We start from the raw sequence: 26,056 nt of genomic DNA, 5'->3' as shown, positions 1-26,056 counted from the left end.
CTCTGGAATGAGAAGGGGAGTGGATAAGATAGAATCAAGCAAAGATCATCTGAAGTTGAGGAGCCTAAAGAGTTCTCATGGGTGTAGAGGCTGAAACTCCAAAAAGGTATGCTTGAATCAGACAACTGAGCACTTAAGGCTAATTACCTATTCGATGTGAAACAATGCTCTATATACATATTTAGATGAGATGGTGATGTGATGGGTCTCCTCACCATTGGTGCTTGTTTGGTGTTGAGACAGTCATAGGCAAGGATTGCAGGTGGAGGGAGAGAAGTGAGAGGCACTTGGCGGCAAGACAACGAGGAGAGAGGCTGGAGACTCTGGACTCCAGAATCCAGGATACATCTTTTCCAAGCTTCAGGGCAGCTTGCCTGCCTCCTTCACTTCTCCCCCTAAAAACCAAGGACTTTGATTTATCCTGACTTTGGCTAACCCTGAGACCCTCCAGGGAGCTAGCCTATACACTACAATGGATAGAGCTTTGGGTTAGAGGGGAGAAAGACCTGAGCTCTAATCTAGCCTCAGTGTGACTGGGCAAGTCATTAACTTTTGTTTGTTTTAGTTTCCTCATCTATAAAATGGGGAAATAATAGTATCTTCCTCCTAAAGTGGTTGTGAGAATCAAACGAGATAACAATTGTAAAATGCTTAGCATGCTGATAAGCAGCAAGCACTATAAAAATAATAGCTATTATTGTTCCACACACACACACACACACACACACACACACACACACACTTATGGATATATACATACATACACACATATGCACATATGTATAGGTATATAAATGTTGTAAGTGAAATCATCTTGACTGCATTTTTTTTTTCCCCTAATGACATAGCAACCCTGGAATAGGAGTGAAGAAGCTGAGTGGTGGTGATGATTACTTAGGTTAGATTCCCAAATATATTATCCTATTGACAGTTATTTTAAATGGAATTTCTCTTTGTATCTCTTGCTGTTGGATTTTATTAGTGGTGTATTTAAAATGCTGATGATTTATGTGGATTTATTTTGTATTCCACAACTTTGCTAAAGGTGTGGATTATTTCTAATAGCTTTTTAGTAGAATATCTGGGGTTCTCTAAGTATACCATCATATCATCTGCAAAGAGTGAAAATTTGATTTCCTCATTACCTATTCTAATTCCTTTCATCTCTTTCTCTTCTCTTATTGCTGAACCTAATATTTCTAATATAATATTGAGTAGCATAGGTAATAGTGGGCAACCTTGTTTTACCCCTGATCTTATTGGGAATGTTTTCAGTTTAGTCCCATTACATATAATGCTTACTGATGGTTTTAAATAGTTGCCTCTGACTATTTTCAGGAGAAGTCCATTTATTCCTATTCTTTCTAGTGTTTTGAATGGAATGGGTATTGGATTTTATCAAATGCTTCTTTCTGCATCTATTGAGATAATCATTTTTTTTATTAATTTGGTTATTGATATAGTCAATTATGCTAGTAGTTTTCCTAATATTGAACTAGCCCTGTATTCTTGGTATAAATCCTACTTGGTCATGGTATATTATCCTGGGGATAATTTTCTAGAGTCTTTTTGCTAATATTTTATTTAAGATTTTTGCATCAATATTCATTAGGGAGATTGGTCTATAATTTTCTTTCTCTGTTTTCAACCTACCTGGTTTAGGTATCAGTACTATGTCTGTGTCACAAAAGGAATTTGGTAGGAGTCCTTCATTCCCTATGATGATTACTTAGGTTAAGCAATTTGGCCAATCCTTACATTGTCTTCCATCACTTTTGTTGTCGCTCTAGATATAATTTCATTGTTCTTGGGAACTCTTGGTGTAGAAATTTCTTTTTCTAAATAATCAGCAATATATCTGCAATTTGTAATATTCATAAGCTTCCTGAGTCACTGAGAGATTAAAATCTTGTCCATGGTAATGCAGCCTGTCTGTGTTAGAGGTGGCTTTTGAATCTGGCATTCCTGACTCCATAGGGCAGTTCTATCCACATGCCACATTATCTCTCACTGTGGCAGGTGAAAGAGGAATTGACTGAGGAAACAGTTTTGAGCCTCTAAGCATATCAGTTTATTACGCAGTGTATGCCAAATGTTAACAAATTGGGACTGTCCCTTCATCAGGATGGCATTGGTCTCTGTATATAGGAGGAGACAGATTTTATGCATTTAAAAATAATAATAAGCAAGATACAAAACAAGATGTATTAATCTGATAAAAATCTGATTTCTAATTGGAAGAAATATTAGGGGCTTTTTAATTGGGGACAGGGGCAGGGGCAGATTAAATAGGTACAATTTCCTGAAATAAGAAAAAGTGGGATCCCATTCCCTCCAAGTGTTAGTTAGAGAACATGAAAACAGTAACTAATAGACTCCTCCAGAATCACTTTTCAGATGAGACATATGGATCGCTTGAGATGTGCAATTGTGAATAAAAACTCCTCACATCAATGTCTGGATCTGAATGTATTTTGGTTAGCTTAACTTTTGTCTAAGCAGCAGATAGAGACGGTCCAACTTCCCAACCACACAGAGCTAGGTCTAATAATATAATAAAGTTTTTTTTTTTTGTTTTTTTTTTTCCACAATTCTCACAATTAGGGACAGCTGGGTGGCGCAGTGGAGCACCAGCCTTGAATTCAGGAGAACCCGAGTTCAAATCTGGTCTTAGACACTTAACACTTCCTAGCTGTGTGACCCTGGGCAAGTCACTTAACCCAGTCTCAGGGGAAAAAAAAATTCTCACAATTGAATTAAGTTTTCTCATAAGACAGAAATTGAACTAGAACCATAACTGAAGAGAAAGTCAACTGACCTATATCCAGAATTGAGTGACAAGATAGAGTCAATATAGTTTGCTCAGTTCCCACAATTCCTTTATCACTCTGTTATACGATATATATGTATATGTATACGTATATACACATATACATATTTGTAGTGTCCAGGCTAGCTTTCTGGAAGATCTCTGGATGGAACTTGGTCTTTAGGTGGAGAAGTGGAGAGCCACCACAAGGCTGGCCAAAGATGGAGAGTCTTCTCTTGTGTCTGTGTCCGGGACTCTGAGTTTTTCTCTGTTTCTGAGACTCTTTGTCTGAGACTCTTGTTCCCAGTCCTCTCAGCCCTTAAATGCCTCAGTAGGATTACATTATTACAGCAACTGAGCATGTGCCAACTGTAGAAATTACATTACCGTATTACACTAAGTATATGTCAACTAGAGTGATTACATCATTATATCACCTTAAATATATGTTTGCCTAGAGAACTATTGTCTTATCAATCATTAAGTAGGTGCTTAACTATAAGCATCCTGTTGTCCTTGATTTAATTATACTTTTCCAGAGTTCTGGCCCTTTACATCTCCCAATTTCTTTTATTTTAAAACACAGCTGGTCAGGCCTTTCAGGGAGGTGAGAACCCCCAAAAGGAAGTTATCACAACCTTCCTGACTTCTCAGGAAGGGAGGTGAAAACACCAAAGGGAAATGGGGAGTCAAACCAGATCTTGTTATCAGGTTTCCTCTGGACTGAAGGATCTTACTTGAAACAGACATACATAAATCCATCAATATGGGAGGTATTACACAAGCACATAGTAATATAACATAGGCTAGTAGTGTTGTAACAAACAACATGAATCAACATGAGGAATTATGTATGTCCATATGTCCTAGAAGGAGGGTATATAAATAACCATCACACATACACATCTTTCAGCAGCCAAAGAGATAGTCCAAAACCAATCTATTGTTCATTACTTCATGTAATCATGAATCCAATGATTCCTACAGATTTTGAAGTTCTGGAACATCTTATATTTCAGGGATTCCAGTGATTCCTGAGGGTTTTGAAGTCCTGCATCAGTCTCACAATTTTTGATGTTCATGAGTTAATCTCCATAACTGCCATGTTCTTTCAGTGGTGGGCACAGTCAGTGCTGTAATTACCAGGTTTCTTGGGTTTTAACCTTTGTTTCAAGGGTCTGCTTCATCTCTCTCCAATGGATAAGGCAAATACAGCTTGTTGGCACCCATCTGACTCCTCCATTGTAGAGATACAAGCAAATCTTCTCCCCCAAGCAGTTAACCTATCTGGTCCCTTCCATTCCACTTTCTGGATCTTTCCACATCACCTGGTGATTATCTAAAGATAATGGAGCTGCTAACACTGGACACTGCCCTTCTGGCAGGTTATAAAACCTGTCTGCTGGAGCCAGTGCATTTTTATTAAAAAATTAATAGTATAAAAAGCTAAATTTAAAAGTTCTCTAGGGATACCTGTGGCTCCCCTTTTCTTTTGTTTTTGGAAGAGCTTCTTGATGTCTCTGTTTCTCCTCTCTACTATTGCCTGTCCTTGAGGATTAAAAGGTATGCTAGTGGTGTGTAAAATCTTACACTGTTCACAAAAGTATGCAAAATGTTTAAAAGTATATACAGGTCCATTATCTGTTTTTATTGCTTGTGGCACACCCATAATTGCAAATGCTTATATAAGGAATTCAGTGATCACTCGGGGCAGTCTCTTTTGCTGCTGGTATTGCAATAGTAAGTCTTGAAAAGGTATCTACCACAACATGGATAAAAGACAGACAACTGAAAGATTTATAATGGGTCACATCCATTTGCCAAATTTCATTCGGTCTCAAACTACAAGGGTTTTTCCCTGGAGGGAGTGAAAGAGCATGGAAAGGAAGGCAAACTATACAGCCTTTTATTATGCTAGCTTCCTGTGTTGTTATCCCAAATTGCAAATATAAAGCTAGAGCAGCCTGATGATATTTAGAATGAGATTCTTGAGCTGCCTGAAATAAAAGAGAATTGGCTAATATGGGTAGAAGGCTATCTGCCTTTGAATTTCCATAAAAAAATAGGACCTGGAAGTCCACTATGAGAGTGGAATGCAAGATATAAATCCTACCTGAATGAGAGCTAATATATATTAGAAGCTACAAATTTTACTTGGACTGTGGCAATTCTTTGTACCACAGTTACTGAATAGGCCAAATCAGAATAATTGCATACAATTTATTCTGCTGAGTTGTCTACTCTCTTTATAGTTAAGTCATGAGAGTATATAGCACAAATATTATATTTGGATACATCTGTAAAGATAGTTGGTTCTTTAAGATAAACTTTAGAAACCTTTTCTTCAAAAATCCATTGCCAATTATGTAATAGCTGGGTTATCTTTGATGGAGACCTGTGTGTAAAATTTGGAGCCGTGGCCAATAAAATTTGCCACTCTGGGATGGTTTCACAGCATACATTAATTTGTGCATTGGTATAAAAGATGTACTTATCAGGTCTTATCCCAGATAATTGTACTGCTCCCTCAATGGCCTTTAATAAAATTCTAGCCATAAGCACTGTATAAGGAGTAAGGCTTTGTTCTGGTTGTGCTAGAAGGTTCACACTGTCTCCTTGATGAAGGACTGCTGTGGGTGCCTCTTTTATACCAAACCTGATATTTCCAAGGATGTAACTCTTTCAGCCACATTGGATAAAGCCAGTTCAACTTCTCTCAAAGCCTCTGGAGCTTCTTTTGTGAGCTAGCGTGGTGAGTTTAAAGCAGTGTCTCCGCTTAAAATGTCATATAATGATTGTAATTGATAGGTAGTTAAGCCTAACATTGGACGCATCCATTGGATATCTCCTATTAATTTTTGAAAGTTATTTAAAGTGTTCAACTTCTCTGTTCTTAAAGTTTTTAAAGTTTTAGGATATACTTCATAACCTAAATATTGAAAAGGAGCATGCTTTTGAATTTTTTCTGAACTTATATGGAATTTGTAATTCCTTAGTGTTTCTGTGGTCTTTTGTACACAAGCTTCTAACATTTGCTCTTCAATCACAGGGTGTACGTCTATTCTCAAATCAGATGTATCCTGCCCTTCCTCTTTAGCTTAAACTAGTGCCTTTTGTAATTGTATCATAGAGGGTGGACAAAGCTGCTGCATGAGTGGTGCTGATGGTGTCACTGCCCTTTCCATTCCTCTTCCTCCCTCCATCCAGGAAGGCGAAATTGAGGGAGGTCAGTCAGGAGATGGGGAATACCCTAAGAGCTCCTACTGAGAAGCACCATACCCCTTAAGTTCATCAAACTTTCTTTAACTCCTTTCTTGTCCAATTCTCCATGCTTTTCAGCTGCTTTGTCAGTGCCATCTCCTTCCTGCTCTTTCTCCTCACACTTCCTTGTCTGGCTGTCCACCTTAAAACTTTTTTTTTTTTTTTTTAACTTGTGGGATTCTTTAAGGTCAATTGTATTATATTGTACATAAGGAATGTTTCCTCAGGAATTGAATCAGGACCCATAGTTTCATAATATTGAATTAATTGCTCTCCCACTATTGACCATATATCTGGCTCTAATTTTTCTTCCTAAGAAAGCCAAGGAGGGATGTAGCTAATATATTTAAGATCCCAGTGATCTGCCTCTGAGTTACCAACAAACCTTGCTTCTCTATTAACCTAACTGTGCATTTTACATACTCCCCTGGGGTGGGGGAGTCTCCTTTCTTGGTATTTGCCCCATTTCAGCTGAAAAAATGATAGTGACTAGTTTAGCATATATCAAAGTTTCCTGCTTGTCTATTTTTATACTCACCCTATTTCCAGGTCACAGGGACTTCTCCACTGAGCTTACGATCACATCAGTCAAACTACTGAGTGTAGATTCTTGAGTCCAGAGCCTCAAAATGTAGTGTGCTTCTTTCAGTGCCCCACATTTAGGGCACCAAAATGTCCTGTTTGGGCTAGCTCTCTGGAGGATTTCTGGATGAGCCTTTGTATTTAGGTGGAGAAGTGATGAAGGCAGGAGAGCCACCATGAGGCTGGTCAAAGATGGAGAGACTTCTCTTGTGTCTGTGTCTGGGACTCTGATTTCTTCTCTGTGTCTGTGTCTGAGACTATAGCTGAAACTCTGAGCCCTTAACTATCTCAAATCGGTTATATCACTACAGCACTTGAGCATGTGCCAACTGTAGAACATTACCTCACCATATTATACTAAGTATATGCCAACTAGAGTGATTACATCATTACATCACATTAAATATATGTTTAACTGGAGAAGTATTATCCCTTTAATCACATTGAATAGATGCTTAACTATAAGCAAGCACCCTGCTGTCCTTGATTCAAGTATACCTTTCCTGAGTTTCCTTTACACAAATTTATGTATGTGTGTACAAATATGCATGTAAACATGTATATGTTACTGAATATTTGTATATATTTTCATGTGTATTACAAAGTTTTGTTTGTATTTTTAGAGGGAAAACTCATAATCTATAGAAGTAGTAATTGAAATTGTAACAAGTTTAATGTTAATAATATGTTGAATTTTCCCTATGATTTTCACAACAGGAAATAAAGTCTTTACTTTCACTTTTGGGAGGTCGATTCAGTAACCATCAGGAAATTCATGGAAAAGTAAGTTTATAGTTTATTTTCTTCTCAAGATTATGTATAACATATGTTAATGCTAGTTTTTTTACTGGAAGAAACTATATTTTCTTAGGAACACTTTATATTTCTGAGAGTATTTTTTTAATTAAAATTTTTTAAAAAATTATTATTGCTTTTTATTTACAAACCAATATGCATGGGTAATTTCCCAACATTGACCTTTGCATAACATTTTGTTCCAAATTTTCCCCTCCTTCCCCCTACTCCCTCCCCTAGATGACAGGTAGTCTAATACATGTTAAATATGTTAAAATATATGTTAAGTCCAATATATCTATACATATTTATACATAATGCACAAGAAAAATCAGATCTAGAAAGAAAGAAAAAAAAAACCTGAAAAGGAAAACAAAAATGCAAGCAAACAATAACAGAAAGAGTGGAAATGCTGTGTTGTGGTCTACACTCATTTCCTATAGTCCTCTCTCTGGATGTAGATGACTCTCTTCATTAATGAATAATTGGAACTGGTTTGAATCATCTCTGAGCATATTTTTAAATTTTAGGTATCTTTGGATGATATAAAGCATCTTATTTTGAAATTTTGAAAACCTGAGTACAGAATAAGGATTCTTAAAAGTTTTTTATGTCCTGGACCCCTTTGGCATTCTAATGAAACCTATGGAGCCCTTCTGAGAATATTATTTTTATGTAAATTCATAAATTATATAGGATTACCAATGAAGCTAATTATACTGAAATGTTGTTATCAAAATATTATGGGGAAAAAAACTAACAACACAAGATCACGAATTCCATGTTGAGTTCTTGGTAAAGACCTGTTTTTTTTTTTTTTTTTTTTTTTGTAAATACCTTCTCTCTTAACTTTTGGATTTATTTTCACTGAATTTTCCATTTCTTATAGAAGACATTAGTCCTTACACAGTGAGATTCTATAGAAGATAATTCTATGTTCTATTGACTTACTATGATTTTAAAGAACTAGAATAAATATTAACTACTGGATTGCAAACTTCTTTTTGCAATTTATTTTTAAATTTAATTTATGCCATTATCTTAAAAAAAAAAAAAAAGGAAAGTAATACACACAATACCTATGTGTTCTTGGGCAAGTCATTTTAATCTTGTCTATCTCAGTTTCCTCATCTATAAAATGAGCTAGAGAAGGAAATAACAAATTATTTTAGTATTTCTGCCAAGAAAACCTCAAATAGGATCATGAAAAGGTGGACATAATAAATATTTAATGACTTAGAACTTTATTGCAACATTTCTTGGATTTATAATTTGTAGGGATTTCTTTACCATTGCACACATTAAATATTTTCCAAACATTTGTTACTAGTGTATGAGATGCTGTGGTAGAAGTCAGTTTCTCTGAACTTGACTAAAATAATCCTTCAGTGACAGAAATAAATTCTGTCAATAGTTTCATTCTCTAGGCTTTTTCAAGTTGCTAGATTTTGTATTCTATTGACATATTCTTTTAGAAGGGTGAGCTCCATGTCCCATTGCAGTTTGGGATGTTATTGGAGGATAAGTGCTATAAGGGAAATTAAATATAACAAAGTCTAAAATAAACTATTTAGATATTTTATTGAAAGATAGCATAGTACAATGAATGAAATGCTGCATTTGAAGTCAGGGAAACCTGTTTTTCAAATTCTGCCTCAAAATTTTGTTGAGTTACTAAAGACTTTAGTCTCTATGTGTCAGATTACTTATCTGTAAAATGGGAGTAATACCTGCTATGAGGCTTAAAGGATTTAACATTTTAAGTGCTTTGAAAAATCTTAATAATAAGGACCACTTATTTTCATTACAATTTAGAATGACTCAAGAGTTAATTGATATCCCAGTGCATGATTTACAATGTAATCTTTAAGAAACAGCTGTTTTTGTATAAAAGGTGAATGAGAATAAATCTCAATGAAATGATCTTTAACATCATTTGGGTAGGTTTTCCCATGCTGCCCTATTATATTCAGCTGGTCATCATAGAAAGGTCAAAATTGGGGCTTTTGTGTTTTACTCATAAAAGTGGCAAATAAAAATTTCTCTTCATCTTCTTAAAGTACCAAAACTTAGGGCATGTATAACCAAATTATCTTACTATTTTTATTGTTTTTGTTTCAGTCTCCATTTTGGATTCTTAGCATTCCCTCAGAAGATATTGCCAGAAATTTAATGAAACGGACAGTATGTGCAAAGTAAGAGCAACTCTGAAAAGGTGTAATTTTCTTTCATTTGTGTACCCACCTATGATATTCTCTGGGTAATTACAGGCAATCCCTGCTTTTTTTTTGCTACAGCACTTTCCTAGAAACCAATTTGAAAGCAGGAGGAAGAAATAGATATCATTTTTATTCCATAGGCTATTTGAGTAGCAGTTACTTGCTGTCATAACTAGATGGTGCTTCTGCATAAGAAAGGCAAGTTTACATGGGGATGGGAAGGGAATAGTCTCTAGAAATTGAAGAGTCAGATCTTGAAGCTGATAAATGAATGATGAAGTTGGCAAAAAAAAAAAAAAAAAAAAGGAAATACTGTTAAATAAATATATTAGAAAAGTGCAAGGCAGAAAAAAAGTGGGGACTGCCTAAACATATTTGTTCTGCCAACTTTATTTGTTAGTGAAATAATTCCTAAATGAAAGCTAATTCTTTGTTTATAGAAATTTTTAGGAGTAAAATACTCAGCAAGCCAAATTGCATTGTTTTGCTCTTAACTAACAGTATAGTGGTATAATTGCTTCTTCAACTAATCTAAATGTCATTATATTTTATTGATATAGATTATTTTTCTAAAGGAATAATTTTATTTTGAAAATGTTAACAGTGTTAATAGGCATAATTATAGTAATAACATATATAATAGAATGGATGGTTAGGTGACACAGTGGATAGAGTTCCACACCTTGAATCAGAAAGACTCATCTTCAAACCTGACTTCAGATACTTTTCTAGCTGTATGACCCTAGAAAAGGCACTTAACACTGTTTGCCACAGTCCCACATCTGTAAAATGAGCTGGAGAAGGAAATGATATCTCTGTTAAGAAAATTCCAAATGAGGTCACAAAGAGTTGGACATGACAAAAAAATGGCTGCACAACAGCAAAAATGTTTAATAAACTACATTTTCTTAAGTCAGAATATCAAATAACCTTTTGAAATTTGGACATTTTGGGATATTCTTGAGGTTTTGGGGGAGAATATTTTAGCAAATTGCTCAAAGATTTCTCTTTTGGTCTAGGAATATACTATTTAGCATTGCAGTATGAATGTCTTTACAGACTATATTTAATTTTAACTTTGATGAATTTCTGATAAATGTGACATGAGATACATTTACTTTGTGAGCCTTACATGTCATATTTATTATTTTTCTTATTGTGTGTAAATGCGATGATATTAAATACATAGTGCTGAAACTTCCAAAGCTAATTGTTTTGACATGTTTTTGTTAGAAAACTCTCTTTCCCTAACTTAGTCCTTTTCATTTAATAGGACATGTTATTATGAACATATTTCTCTGATAAACTTACTTTTGTAAGTTGTCATTTTTTAAAAAAATAAACTGGCCTAAAAAACCTATGATTTGTTAGGTATGATTTCTTTCCCCTCCTTCCTCCCCCTCCCATTTTGGAGTTGAGAATTCTTAGACATAAAAGCTCTTAATTTGTGGTGCATACTTAGAAATTGGATGAGTGAACAGTATGACAGAATGCATCTTTAGTTGCAGATTTGCTATCTAATATTTTTCTGTGGTGAATTTGGGATGAATGTACTGCTACTACCAATTACATGTTTTAGATCTGTTTTATTTTTTACATTATAACTATGTGAAGTAATACTTTGTTATTTGATAACTTTGGGGAACAAAGTGTTTTATGTAAGTGATATTTTCTTTTTTTTTTTATTTTTTTGATATTTTCTTATTTAAGATAAATGTGATGTTATCATCTAGCCCCTTCCTCAATAAGTTGAACAAAAAAGGGAAGTATTAACTGTAAAATGAATTTTTGGATATATAAGCCATTTTTCCCTTTGGTATCCAGATATTTTTATTGGAACTTTTTTTAAAACAATGGCAAGTTTTTGAAAACATGTGATATGCTTTTTTGTGTTTGTAAAGAGCTTATCTAATATAGTTTGCCCTTTGCTGATTCAGGATCATGATGATCCTTTTTGTGTTAAATGCTGTGAATTTGGGGTTATAAAACTATATAAGACTATTTTAAAAATAGTCTTACACTGAATAACCTCAAAATCTCCTCAAGTTTCTTTAATTCTTTTGTCAGCTGTTTATACTTTTTTCTCTGAAAAAAAAATGCTATTTTTGCTATCAAATATCACTTTTTCCCGTGTTGCTTTCCTATACTATATTTAGTTATTACCTCACCTTGAGTCTTTTAATTTGTGGTAGTGTTGAAAACCAGATAAGCAAACTTCTTAGAAGTATACAGAGCTTAAAATGAAAAACAAACTCTTCCTCTCTGTCTTTTGTCCCTATCTCTTTCTGTCATCTTTCCTTCCTTCCTATTTCTCTTTCTTTCTATCTTCTAAATGGTGGCTCAGAAGTTCTTCTATAAGTAGAGTAAATAAACTTTAGTTCATGGACTTAGTAATATCTGTCTTTTTTCTAATTATTTTTACATCTTAGAGGAAGACTGGACCTTAGAGATTATCTTGTCTAACCCTTTTGTTTTAAAAATGAAGAGTGAGATCTGATGGCATTGAGCACTTTGCCTAAAAACTGATAAAAGATGTTTTTTACTTACTTAATAGTTCTCAACAAAGTTCTAGATACTTGAAGTAAACATATAGGTGAGGAATTATTGTCTGTCTCCTTCTGCAATAAATTCAGTAGAAGAACAAGCACTTTTATTAAAAATGTTTCGCTGCATATATATGTAAATAGCTTTGAAAAGTTACTGAATAATAACTTTTGGCCCATGTTCAATTCTGTTTTGTAATCACTCCTAAATTTTTTTTGAATTTGGGAATCTTTTCTAGGATGTCAAAATATTTTTCAAACTTCCCATATAGTTGTACTTTTAGTATTTGCTGACCAGAAAAAAAAAAAAAAAGTGAAAAATGGTGTACACAAAGATTAGCAACTAATTGTTTTAGACTTTTTATAGAATTATTTAGACGTTCTAATTTATTCAGGAGTTAGGACCTTTTGAAACTATAGACAATGAAACACTGCCCTGAAACTGTTTTTTCTTTTTCAGAGTTAATTCAGGTTTCAGTTACTGTTCAGAAAATTGAACTCAGTAATCAAATGACAATGACAAACCTTTTAGTTGATTACCTTTTGCTTTGTGAAATTGAAATGCTTTTTTCCATCTCGAACTAGATTAATAGGTGCTTTCTGAATGACTGATCCTTTATTAATATAGTTTTAAAAATGTGATTATTAATTTTAAAATTCTATTAATTTTGTTTGTTCAAATGATTGGAAGTTCTATCTATGCCATTTAATAGATATTAAGTTAATACTCAATTATAGTAATTTTAAGGCTCATTTGTGAAAAATCACCTTGAATGAGGAAATGGCTCTTTTAGAGTAGCCTATATATTTCATGTTGTTGAATTCTTACTGATTTTGATTAGAAGGGCACGGTACAAATGTAAGAGAGAATTATTATTAAAGAAGGAGCTCAGTGTAGTAGAAAAGGGAGGGCACTTTGAGTTAAAGGACCTGAATTTGGGTCTACTTGTTGTATGACCATGGTCATGTTGGTTAACCTATTTTGGCCCTAAATTTTCTCATTTGTAAAATATTGATAGTAATACTTTATTTGCCAATTTCATAGGATTGTTGTAGAACTTACAATCAAAGATTTAAAACTATCCGGGACTTTAGAAGCCCTTATTATAGATGAGAAAGTTCTGCCCCTATAAAGGTTAAATGTCTTGCCCAAAGGCAATTTAAGAGGTGGGGTTTGAAATCAAGTCTTTTGACTCCAAAGTTACCATCTTTTTACTGTATCACATATGAAAAGATTTGGCAAACAAAGTGTTTCACAAATATTGTATTGTAAAATAGGAGTTAAATAATCCCAAAAGGACATTTGGGCTATTCAAGACAAGAAATTTTTAAAGTTGCTTTTTTTTTTTTTTTTGCATTAAAAAAAGACTATATAAAAGACTATATATATATATATATATATATATATATAGTCTTTGGGTTGAACCTGTGATTGGAATTCCTCTGCAAGTGTAGTTTGCTAGCTGCTCTGCATCTTGAGTCTTAGAGAATTGTCTGGGAAATTATGGAACTGAGTGACATGCTTAGGATCACATAGCAATTTAATTTATAGCTGAGACTTTTAGAGAAAAAACAATGAAATTCTTCATAATCTGAAGTAGTGCTAATTGAAGTTATAATAAGTTTAATATGAAGAATAAACTAAATTTACCTTATAATTTTCACAAGAAATAAAAAGATTAGATATTTGAACCTGTTTCACTGATACTAAGATTATTTACGTTGATATAAATGCCTTGATACAAATATTATTATTAATAATTAGTAACTCAGTTTTACATAATTCTTTAAGATTTGTAAAACATCTTTCTCACAACTTTCAAGATAGTTATATTGTTGTTATATTTAAATATGTACATATATATATCTATACACACATATATATGTATAGAGTTTGACTTCATAGGGTCATATAACTATAATCATAATTATAACATGATTATGTTTGTGTTAATGATATCACGATATGTGATTATAATTATATATAATTATACTAGGTGACATTCATGGGTTGTTTTTGGATTTATAAAGCACTTTACATTTTTCATCTGTATAACAACTCTGTAAGCTAAGTGCTCCTATTATCCCCATTTTAAGTAAGAAGCAGAAGGTAGAGAGTCTTGAAGGCAAGGAGACCTGGGTTTGAATACTGCTTTAGACTTATGCTGACTGCGTGATTCTGGATGAATTTCTGAATTTCTATTTACTTTTGGCAACTCTATAAGACTATATTTTGCCTAGCATTAGTTTCTTTATCTATGACTTCCCTGAATCAATAAAATTGCAGGTCTACTCCCTAAGGCTTTATAGATTAGAAAATTTTGACCCCCAAAGGCTAAGTGATATATGATGAGCCCATGGTCACATAGCTCATAAGTATTTGAGGTTAGATTTAAAAGAGGTCTTTTTGACTTTAAGTTTTGCATTCTTGCTATTCTTTATTCTTAAGATAGTGCCTTATTCTTTAGATAATGGGGAAAAAGGATAGATAAATGTATTCTGTAATATTCTTAGTATTTTGCCTATCTGTAAAAATAAAGGATAAAGAATAAAATGTTGCTACTTTGAATACCAGTTTTACAAAAAAAATTTTTTTAAAGTCCAGAAATTTTAAGAATTAAGAAATTCAGATCATTTGAATACCCTTTTTGGTTGATTGTAATTTGATTTAGATTATGTATAGATTTTTGTTGTATATCTAAATTCCACCAATTCTGAATTTTTGACAAGATTATAATTTTGAATCTAACACAAGGTATCATGTAGATTTATAAGCTTGTCATAGAAAATTTGCATTACTAAGAAGAATACTTTATATATGTATTACATACTCACACACTAATTTTTCCCATTAGCCTGTGAACCTCCTTAAGGGCAGGGATTATTTTTACTTTTTGTTTGTATCTCTAGATCTTAGTACTATGCCTGTCACACAGTAAGTGCTTAAAAAGATACTAGTGTGATTTGAGAAAAGTTTTTCCTTCCTTTTAAGTAAATATTCAAATAAATTCCCTATCTAAGCTGATTACTATTCAGTCTCCAAATCTGGATGTTGGAGAAGCAGAATTATATATAGCTTTAGGACTCTTTATTTAGGTTTCTTATTTAAATGTGCAGAATTGAAAGACAAGGAAACACTTGCTTAATTAAAATGGGCAAAATCAATGTTGTGTTTTTGGTGGAAATTTTTTCAAGCTGAAAATAACTTTGTGAAATTTTCAGATCTATATTTGAACTATGGGGTCATGGAAAATCTCCAGAAGAATTATACAATTCTCTAAAAAGTTATCCCGTGGAAAAGATGGTATGTATTATCTGATGTCTTGCATAAGAATGCATATGGTTGAAGTAAAATTGCGAGACATTAAAGAAAAATATCTCTTTTATTTTAGGCTCCATTTCTACATTCAGACACAACATATAAAATAAAGATTCACACATTTAATAAAACATTAACACAAGAAGAAAAAATTAAACGAATAGATGTAAGTGAACTTAAAAATTATATACCCATTTTAACTCAGTATAACAATTATTGAAATATGTAAATAATTTTAAAAAGTTTGCTTAGAATTTTTTTCCTTTTAGGCACTTGAATTTCTGCCATTTGAAGGAAAGGTCAATTTAAAAGATCCACAGCATATATTTTCTATTTTGGAAGATTATGGCTTGGATCCAAATCATATCCCAGAGAAACCACTTAATATTTATTTTGGTAGATGGGTAAGTAGCATTACTTTTTTATATTTGTTTTATCTTTAGGACAAAAAACTAGCAATCCAGTTTGAATCCTTCTTATTAAAAGCTTAAGGGAACTAAGCTATTACACCTAAAAAATTGAATGATGTAATATTAACTTGTCCAGTAAGGGGAGACTTAAAAGTAGTAAATAGGAGAAAATATTGTTCCCCCAAATATTTCCTTTTCCTTATTTTTTTTCTTATTACCAAGCTAGAAGTACAGCAGCTACTTTTGAGTCCCATCCCAATATTTATTGGCATGGAAGCTGGCTGATTCACTCTTCTTTAGCAGTCTTGTGGTTCTCTAGTTTCTAAGGCTTACTGAATTGATGTGGGAGTTAATACAGACAATTGATTACTTTTGCTTTTCTGTATCAGGCTCTACATCAGCCTTAACTTCCCCAGCTGCAAAGACTATAGATATGTCCTTTCACACTTTTGTTTTTAAAAAAAAAAAAAAAAAGATTATTCTGGAATGGGAACAGTGGTCTAGAGGCTCAATAATAGACCTCTTTGATAAAAGACTATCCATGGGATGAATCTGGACCCTATGAATCTGGAGCTGAAAATGAAAAAGGGAATTCTCCCTTTAACTTGGAGTGAAGTGATATCTGGAATTTAATTCAAGTTCTAAGTGATCAATCAATATGAAACACCTGTGTTGATCAGACAAGCCACCTTACTTCAGTTACTGTGGGTAAGCTCCTGAATCCAAAACCCTGAACAATGAATATTGGCTTTTCTCTAAATTGCCCTATTCCTTTGAGGCCCAAGGTGCAGAAGAGCCAAGAATTTTTACTTAAGTGAAGACAGAATTTTAATTAAGTCTAAGCCTTTGATAAAGATTCAGGTATATATAAGACAAAGTCAAGAGAAGTGCTCCATTCCATGATTTGGAAAAGAAACAGTAATCTAATGGATAGAGGGCAATTAGCTGGTATATAAATAGAATTAGAACTGGCTGATATTAGAATTTCATTGTCTGTGTTCTATTCCCAACTATACACTGTATCTCAGCAACAATTAAGACATCAAGAATAATGCTATCATACTTCATTTCTATAGAAGTGACACAAAGGAGAGTTCTTGTGTGTCATTTTAGGCAAAAATCTAAATTATGGAGATTTCTTTTACTGTTTTTTTGTAATAATGGTTTAGAGTTATAAAACACTTTATAATTTACAAAGTTTTTTCCTCATATAAAGGGTGTAAAGTAGATAGTGCAAATAGCATTGTCCCTATTTTGTAGATGAGAAACCTGAGGTCAGTAAAGGTAGAATGACTTGCTCAGGGTTGCATAGCTATTAAGCCAATTATTATTAAAGAAAGACTTATTCTAAAATCACTAATGAATGAGAAGGATTATATAGCAAGTGTTAATTGAATAACTTTATTGTTGAAGAGTATGGATATAGAAAAAAAGTAATTTTTTTCCATTGAAGATTATGTGGTTTTGGTATTAATGCTGATTCTATTCGAAACTCAAATCAAAACAAATCAAATTTGTTTGGGGAATAATAAAAGGAATGTAAAAATGTCATGCAATAAGGTAAGGAACTTGTCCATAACCACCTCTGTTATCTTTACTAAAAGGAAAGACTAAAACAGTGTGAATAGCAGAGAATCTGAGTCATGGAATCACAGAGTTAGAAGAGATCTTAGGGTACATCTTATTTAACATATACCAGAAAGGAATTTACAGGTTACCATATTTGACAGGTGGTCAGCCAGTCCAGTTAGAGACACTGGCACAGCCCACTCTATTTTTGAGCAACTTTTATTGTTTAATAGTATTTTATTTTTTCCAATTACATGTAAAGATAATTTTCAACATTTATATTTTGAAATATTTTGAGTTCCAAATTTTTCTTCCTTCTTTCCTCCTCCCTTCCCCAAGATGGCAGGCAACTCTCCTCCCCCCTCTTCAAGACAGCAATCAGTCTGATATGGGATATATTTTTACAGTCATGTAAAACATTTCCTCATTAGTTATATTGTGAAAGAAAAAATAGGACAAAAGAAAAAAAAAAGGGAAAAACTCCCCCAAATGAAAATATGCTTCACTCTGCATTTAGACCATTTAGACTCCATCAATTCTTTCTCTGGATGTGGATAACATTTTCCATCATGAGTCTTTTAGAATTGTCTTGGATCATGATATTACTGAGAAAAGCTAAGTCAATTACAATTTATCATGACACATTTGTTATTACTGTGTTCTGCTTATTTTATTCAGCATCAATTCATGTTAGTCTTTCCAGGCCTTTTTTTAAAAATCTGCCTGCACATCATTTCTTATAGCACAATAGTATTCTTTTTTTTTTTCCCCCCCCTGAGGCTGGGGTTAAGTGACTTGCCTAGGGTCACACAGCTAGGAAGTGTCAAGTGTCTGAGAGCAGATTTGAACTTGGGTCCTCCTGAATTCAAGGCTGGTGCTCTATCCACTGCGCCACCTATCTGCCCCCAGCACAATAGTATTCAATTACATTCAATACTACAACTTGTTCAATCATTTTCCAGTTGATGGGTATACCCTCAATTTCCAATTCTTTGCTATCACAGAAATAGTGAACAGCTTTTATTGTTAAGACATTCTTCCTAACATCAAACCAAAATTTGCTTCTTTACAATATCTGTCCACTGCTCCTATCTTTGGTCTCTGGGTCCATATAACAAACCTAATCACTTTTCTATAGGCCAGCCCTTCAAGTATTTGAAAATTGCCATTATATCCTACTGATTCTTTTCTTCTTGTGGCTAAACATTGCCAGTTTCTTTAATTGACCTTATATGACATGCTTCAAGGCCTCTTAACCATCCTCTCAAGCTAATACTCCAGATGTGATCTGACCAGGGCACATTACAGAAGTACTAAAACTTCTTTATTCAGGGAAGCTATTCTTCTTTTAATGTAGCCCAAGACTGTATTTTCTGTCTGCCAATTAAAATGTTAACTCATATGGAGCTAGCCATCCATTATAACCCCCAGATCTTTTTTAGTAAATGACTATTTAACTATATCTTTCCCATCTTGTATTTGGGAAATTAATTTTTTTTATTACTAGTCAAAATGTTTTTCAGAAGATTTTACCAGGGTTGTCTTATCTTAAGCAGTCCTTTACTGGTCTTCTTATTAATTAAAAATTTTTTTGACACAGATTGCAGATGGACAGAGGGAGCTTATTGAATCATATAGTGTAAAAAAGAGACATTTTATTGGAAACACAAGCATGGACGCTGGCTTATCATTCATCATGGCTAATCATGGGAAAGTGAAAGAAAATGACATTGTCTTTGATCCATTTGTTGGAACAGGTATTTTTATTATTTTAGAAAACATTATCAAAGATGTTCTTTTAGATGAGACAAAGTTAAAAATTTTTAAAAAGTTGAACTCTTACAGATTTTCATTTGCCATCTAAATGGAAACATGTGAAAAATGAAAACCACAAAAAAAATAAATTGAAATCCAATATTTAAAAATAATAATTTCTTAAAAAGGAAAGATAGACGTATGTTTTCATCTTTTTTTTAATCCATTGTAATGCTGGTTAAACCAGTAGGGGGAGCTTTTAGCTCATAAATTGTAATGCTAAAATTAAATTTGAAAGACTAGAATGAAGTGAAACATGATAATCTTCAGGACTTCAAGAACTCTATTTCAGAAAGAAAGATTTGCATGCTCTGCTCAAACACTAATTATGATTATTTCAAAAAGAGATAATCAACTGATTAGTTTAAATAATAGCTATGGTTTACTTTTTAGTTAGCAGAAAAGTAAACTATAAAGATGGAGAATACTGGAATATAATTTGAAAAAAAGACTGTGAACACAATGCCATATACCATTTATTATGGAATTGGGATCCCCTGATCATTTTCAGAATGGCTAAAAATTTCATCATCATGAGTTCTTTAACGATTGTAGTAATAAGAAAAAGATACCAGGATGCTACTAAGGAAAATTCCATATATCAATTTTTCTTTATTACAGCCCTTTCAGAGTTCTTTGAAATGAAATTTCTGGTCATTCTAATGGCGCTGCTGTCATTTAAATAGTATATGTCAGAATTACAACTTAAATCCAGGGTTCTGTACTTTTAGTAAGCTAAAGCTTTTTAGATAAGCTGCTATTTGTTATATTGAATAAAATGATATAAAGAACTAGCAATATATAATTATTTTATGTGTTTGTATTAATGAATTAACTTATTAATTCATATACTTCTCGCTCAATTAACTAACACCTCCATCTCATTTATTCCTTATACAGGTACTATATTTCTACCTAGTGCTTATACATTTTTTTCTTACCTTCATGACCCCATATCTTTCCTTCCTCATGAATATTTAGTCTCTGCCTTGGGAATTTTACGATGCTTTGTTGAGTGGGAGGAATTCTTGGAGAGCTCAGATACATAGAGTCATTATTTTTTTTCAAGTCTTCTTAGCCTAGTTTTATATTAAACCAGACATAGGGAAAAGCCTAATTCTTCCAGGTATTATTGTAAAAAGTCCTTTCTTTTGGCTCTACAGGTTAAACAGATGAACAAGAAATTAGTTTCTCTAGCAACAGAGAAATTACTTGCTCACAAACTTTTACTATTGTGGATTAGAGTTGACTTGGGTATTGAAATTATTTTGAGGGATGAAGACAGATAGAAAAAAACCTCTTGGCTATTTTATCAAGTCATTCTCCAGACTTAATAGAAGAAGGTGAGAGGAACAGTTAAACCAGTGGTTGATGCATAGATTAATTTTACATAATAGGCTAAGCTTTAGAATTTTAATTTATTTCAATTCAGTGATAATTGAGTTTGTTTCATTTTTCTGTGGAAATAATTCTTAAGCATAACCTATTTGTTACTGAGTTTATTGCCTTCTTAAAAATGGCAGTAGGGACTGGAAAAATGAAATAGTCCTGTTTCTGAAGTCACATTTTCCTCAAAGTTAGATTATAGATTTGGCATTATTCCTTCCTGCCCTCACTGCTCTACCTCCTCTAGTTGTGGCTCTTTTTTTCTTTGACATTTATTTTGTTTCCAACATCTATATTAAAAAAGCTTATTTATAGAAAAGCAGACTTGAAATGAATTTAGTTTTCTAAAGGTCTAGCATCTTGCTTTACTCATAGGCTATGTTTTTCTCAAGGTTATGTAGAGTAATAGGTTAAAAAGCATCTAGGAAACTGAAAGGGAGAGAGATTTAATCTTTTTCATTTGAATAACTTGCCTTGTTCTTTTAGACAATCTGCTACTGTTTTCTAGAATGATATTATGAGCTGTGTAGAAAAACACTTTTCCTCTGCATTTCAGTAACCATAATTTTCAGGATTTAAAAATCATTCATATTACTAAAGAATGAATTATTCTATTAACTATTATAATAACTATTAACAGGAAGTATGATTGTTCTAATATCCCAAGCATAAAACAAACTTTATTGAAAGATTAATCAGTCACTAAAGTATTTTTTAATACCTGCTATGTGCTTAGTAAGAGTAAATTTTTATACAAATATTTTCTTGATTTTTTTTTAATTGTTTGTGAATTGTTATAAGTGTAGATTTGAAAATGATTTACAGCACTTTCAGTGACTAATATCAATCATATTATTCATATTTTAATCCTTTTTATTAAATTATTAAATAGACATTAACTTAAATATAAAAACTAATTTAAGTGTAATAAAATAAATATTTATTAATTAAATCAAATAATATTTGCTTTGAGTCAATGTTAGTCAAGATCTTCTAAGTAAATAGAGTATACTTGATAAAGTGCTGAGCCTGAAGTCACAAAGACTTGAGTTCAAATTTGATCTCAGGAACTTAAATAGCTGTATGTTCCTAAGAAGTTTCCTTACATGTTAAGTGGAGATAATAATAGCACTTTTCTCACTAGGATTGTTGTGAGGAAAAAACTGAAATAATATTAATAAAGTGCTTAACAAATCTTGAGCTTTCATTATTATTATTACTGGTAATAGATGCCACATGCAATATAAGGCTATAACGAGCAAATTTATTATTCATCCAATTTCCATTGAAGTACAATTGAACATTTCTATGGTTAATTCCCAGAAGTTTGTATGGGATTGTTTAGAATTATAGTGATTCTTCCTTTACTAAAATGCAATAGAAGGTAAAGTAAAGAAATAAAGATTTCAGTTTAGAAAACCCTCAAATTCTCTATTTGCAACTAGAGTTACATTGCAGAGGTCACATGCCAAAGTTATTTTAACAGGGATCACTGTTGTAAAACCATGATAGTTTAACTGTCAGTTGTTCCTTTTTGAAAAAAATGTATTTTTTTAGGTTGGGCAATGACTGCTAAACCAGATTTTCTTGGTTCTTTCCTCTCTATTTAGGATAAGATACATAGCACGCAGAGGGGTAAAATTTTATTTTAAATTCTTGTAAACTTGACATTTTCACTTGATCTTGTCCTATTACCTAGTTGCTGTAAAATGGAATTGGAATTAAAATTCCAAGTTGGCAAAATTCCAAATTTGTTATCATTCTAACTGGCCTGCCTAGATTATAAACTCTATGAAGAAAGGATGACTTTTCACTAAAAGATTGAACAATGTTAGATATTTATTGAGGTCTAACTGGTCCAGTTGGGTAGTCCAATTTGTTATGATTGATATATCTAAATCTTCAGAAATGGAAAACTTTTATTATCAATTGTAACCAGTCTATACTTGGGTAAAGCACATTCAGTAGTGTTTTGTTAATTAAAATTCTCCATACAAGATGTTACCTTTGTCTGAAAATGTTAACTGTCAAATAATGTGAAGCTAAAACATTCCAGGCTCTGCAAGGAGAGCAAAAAGCAGATGAGTCTTGTCATGTCTTCCTGACATTGAAACCTTCAGTTCTGGAGTACCTCAATATACTGCAACCTCAGTGGCCTACTACCAGTGATTGTTCAATGACTACATCAGTAAGATTAGTTCTTTTTGTAAAGAAGTCTAAAATATAGAAAGAAACAACCAAACTGATTATTCATCTCCTTTTGGCAATATATTGTATGTCTGTAAAGTATATCTGGTCTTCTCAAAACTCCTTGTACCCAAGTGGATGAGATTGTATTTAAGGAAGCACAGGAAAGTATTTCTTTTTCCCTTGACAACATAGTTATTCTATGTCCTTGGGCAGAATTATAGTAATTCAAGTCATAATGGGAATATTGTAAGTCATTCAGCATGGCACATTTTATACTCACATTTCATAAAGATTACTATGACTGTTTTTTTATTATGACTAACTTAGGGCTTTGTCTCCTTATCTTCACTTAAATCCTTTCTGTCCCCCCCTTTAATACATATATATATATATATATATATATATATATATATATATATATATATATATATATATATATATATACATACACACATACATACATACATACATACATATATATATAAATAAACACATAATACAGGTGAAAAGTTTTTGACTCTGGAGAGTAATTGACTCTTTAAAAGTACTATCCATTTTATTTTGAGAGATCACATTTGGAAGGCTCTGGAGCTAAAGATTCATACCTTTTCTTTTCGAAGTCAGTGTATATTTTATACCTTAAATCATAAGTTATGTCTGTCAAATTGTAGATAGGTCAGGCAAATGTGTAGTTTGACAGATTGTCCTTCTTTGTTCTATGACATAAATAAGGTTGCAGATTATTTATTGTGTTTATTTTTTTAAATTTTTATGCTGATATTTAACTTTTAAAAATGGAGTTATTTTAAAATTTGAAGGAAAATGACATAATGATCTACTTGAGAAGCTATAACTTGTGCTAACATGTTTCCTTTTGTTTTGGTAGGGCCTGGCACGTGAGTGGCATAAATTCTGCCCTCTGATATTTATTTATAGTTTTGTGACTTCATTCCAAATGTCAGAAGTTAGTCCTTTTGTATGTGGAGGAAGGATGCCAACTGTGGTTGTGTAGCAAACCCTATGAGCTAATTTTTCAGAAATGAGCAGGATATGTCTGTAGGGGCCCCTTTGAATAGAATGGAAATACTAAAAAAAATGTTGAAGAAGTAATTGCATATCAGTAATACTTTTCAGTAGTGATAAGAACACACTAATTTATGCCCTATTTTCTGATGAACTTAATTTAGTAGCAAGGATGAATTAATCCAGGATACCTTTCATGCAGCTATATTTTAAGACTCTCTGGAACTTATTAAGTGAAGAGGAGGAAGGGGAGGAATAAGCAGCGTTCTTCTTAATTGGTCATGCGCTGTTATGATCTCTTTAATTTTCAGGCGGCCTCTTGATACCCTCTGCTCATTTTGGGGCCTATGTATGTGGAACAGACATAGATTACAATACAATTCATGGATTGGGTAAGTTACAGTTCCAAATAGTTTAATACACATTGCTATTACCTTAAGATTTTGCTTTTATGGATAATAAAATTTTAAAGAAATTTCTTGGTATTATTTTGTGATATTTAGATTACTGATGTCAAAGTAGGTGACAGGTACTCCAAGACAAAACAAAACAACACAGTTTTTTATTCCTCTTCCCTTCTCTTTCCCAGACTCCCAGATTTTTTCTTTCAAATACACATGAAAAGGATGACATATATGAATAAATATGATAACAATAACTCATTTTTCTTCAATGACCTTCATAGAATTCCTTTACTTAAAAAATTGGAGGTTTATTATAAATCTTGCTATGTCATATTTAGTACTAATTAGTCAAAATTGGCAGCTATAATTAAAGCATTTTGTATGGTGAAACCAAACTTGCTCTATGAAGGTACTAAGTGTAGAAGTAGCCTTAAGGAATTGTTCATTACGGTAAACTTGACAGAATGAATTGTACCACTAGTTTATCTTTTGGTTTGTTTTATATTCCCAATAATTTGTAAGGTAAAGCAAGTTATTCCATGAACTGCTTCCTAGGAAGGAGGTATTCTTTGTGATTCATTTTATTACATGAAAAAATAGGAGCATTATAGAGAATAATAGCTAGTTAGCCTAATGCATAATGTATGGTGTGAGATACTCTCATGCTACATTTTTTTTTCTTGTTAGAGCAAGCCAGAGCTAAATGTCTCTACTGGATAACTTGTCTTTTTTCTTTATTAAATAGAAGAGATTTTTGTAACATTTGCAATGAACAAATGAAGCCTCTTATGTTATTTTCAAATTTGTTTATATATATATATTTGTTTATAATGTTTATAAGTTACTTATATAAAATATTTAATCATAAGAAAAATTTAGGATTAAGTATCACTGAATATAAACTTGGTTAAAGACAGTATATCTATTGTCTGAAGATCAATCTTATTAAGTTTAGAGAGACTTATTACCAGGTTATTCTTATAATTATGAGTTTTTTGGTTATAGCAAAGCATTTTAATTTTAATTTTATTTTTTCAATCTATAATAATAAGTGTTAGTTTCCTCTTCTTCCTCACTTTCTCCTCTTATACTGGAAAAAAAAAGGAAAAAAAATCCTTTAAATATGCATAATTAAGCAAATGGATTCCTGCGCTGGTCATTTCATGAAATAGATATTTATTGGACATCTTAAATTCTTCAGATTTTTGTCATGAGATGGTAGTGATGTTCATTAGTCATCCTTTGGAATTATGATTGGTCATTCCATTGATCAGAGGTATTAAGTTTTTCAAATTGTTGTAATAATATTATTATTGTTCTGCTGGTTCTGTTCACCTCATTCTGCATCAGTTCATATAAGTCCTTTCAAGTTTCTTTGATATATCTTTCATTTTTCCTAATGGCACAATAGTATTCCATTATCTTTATATACTATAATTTGTTCAATTTTTCCTGAGTTGATAGGTATCTCCTTGGTTTTCACTTCTTTGCTATTACAAAAAGAACCCACAGAAACTCTTAAAGACTGGCTAGCCTATGTCACAGTAGTCATTATTGGTGGAGAGGTTATCCATGCTAATGAAAGTATAGATTCTAAAAGTACTGAAATAAAATACTCAAGTGAATTATCTTCTGATTCTTTTCATATAGTAGGCAGATTTCCTTTAGGGACACTATCCCAAAATTTTTTTTTTGTTAAAAAATTATATTATGTCTTTGTTTTATAATGTA

The 26,056-nt window shown here is 32.4% G+C and overlaps 1 protein-coding gene across 6 annotated transcripts in view; it reads left to right on the top strand.

Annotated features, from left to right (window-relative positions):
- The window catches only part of TRMT11 (tRNA methyltransferase 11 homolog), a 64,785-nt gene that overhangs the window by 8,693 nt on the left and 30,036 nt on the right, over positions 1–26,056 (top strand). For 4 of the 6 annotated variants that reach the window (XR_012489199.1, XR_012489200.1, XM_074309908.1 and 1 more), the window contains exons 2-8: positions 7,370–7,435; positions 9,569–9,642; positions 15,432–15,513; positions 15,602–15,694; positions 15,798–15,932; positions 19,108–19,264; positions 24,233–24,313. Coding sequence is in view for 4 of the 6 variants with exons in the window: in XM_074309908.1 (XP_074166009.1) it covers positions 7,370–7,435; positions 9,569–9,642; positions 15,432–15,513; positions 15,602–15,694; positions 15,798–15,932; positions 19,108–19,264; positions 24,233–24,313 (688 nt within the window). In the remaining 2 variants the exon portion in view is untranslated. Of the gene's footprint in view, positions 1–7,368; positions 7,436–9,568; positions 9,663–15,431; positions 15,514–15,601; positions 15,695–15,797; positions 15,933–19,107; positions 19,265–24,232; positions 24,314–26,056 lie in introns of those variants that run through there. The other 2 variants (XM_074309910.1, XM_074309911.1) reach the window with 2 other exon arrangements.

Source organism: Sminthopsis crassicaudata, chromosome 4 (assembly GCF_048593235.1).
Source record: "Sminthopsis crassicaudata isolate SCR6 chromosome 4, ASM4859323v1, whole genome shotgun sequence".
Lineage (NCBI taxonomy): Eukaryota > Metazoa > Chordata > Mammalia > Dasyuromorphia > Dasyuridae > Sminthopsis > Sminthopsis crassicaudata.
Note: the sequence above shows the minus strand (reverse complement) of the source record. Positions and strands in the feature narration are given on the sequence as shown.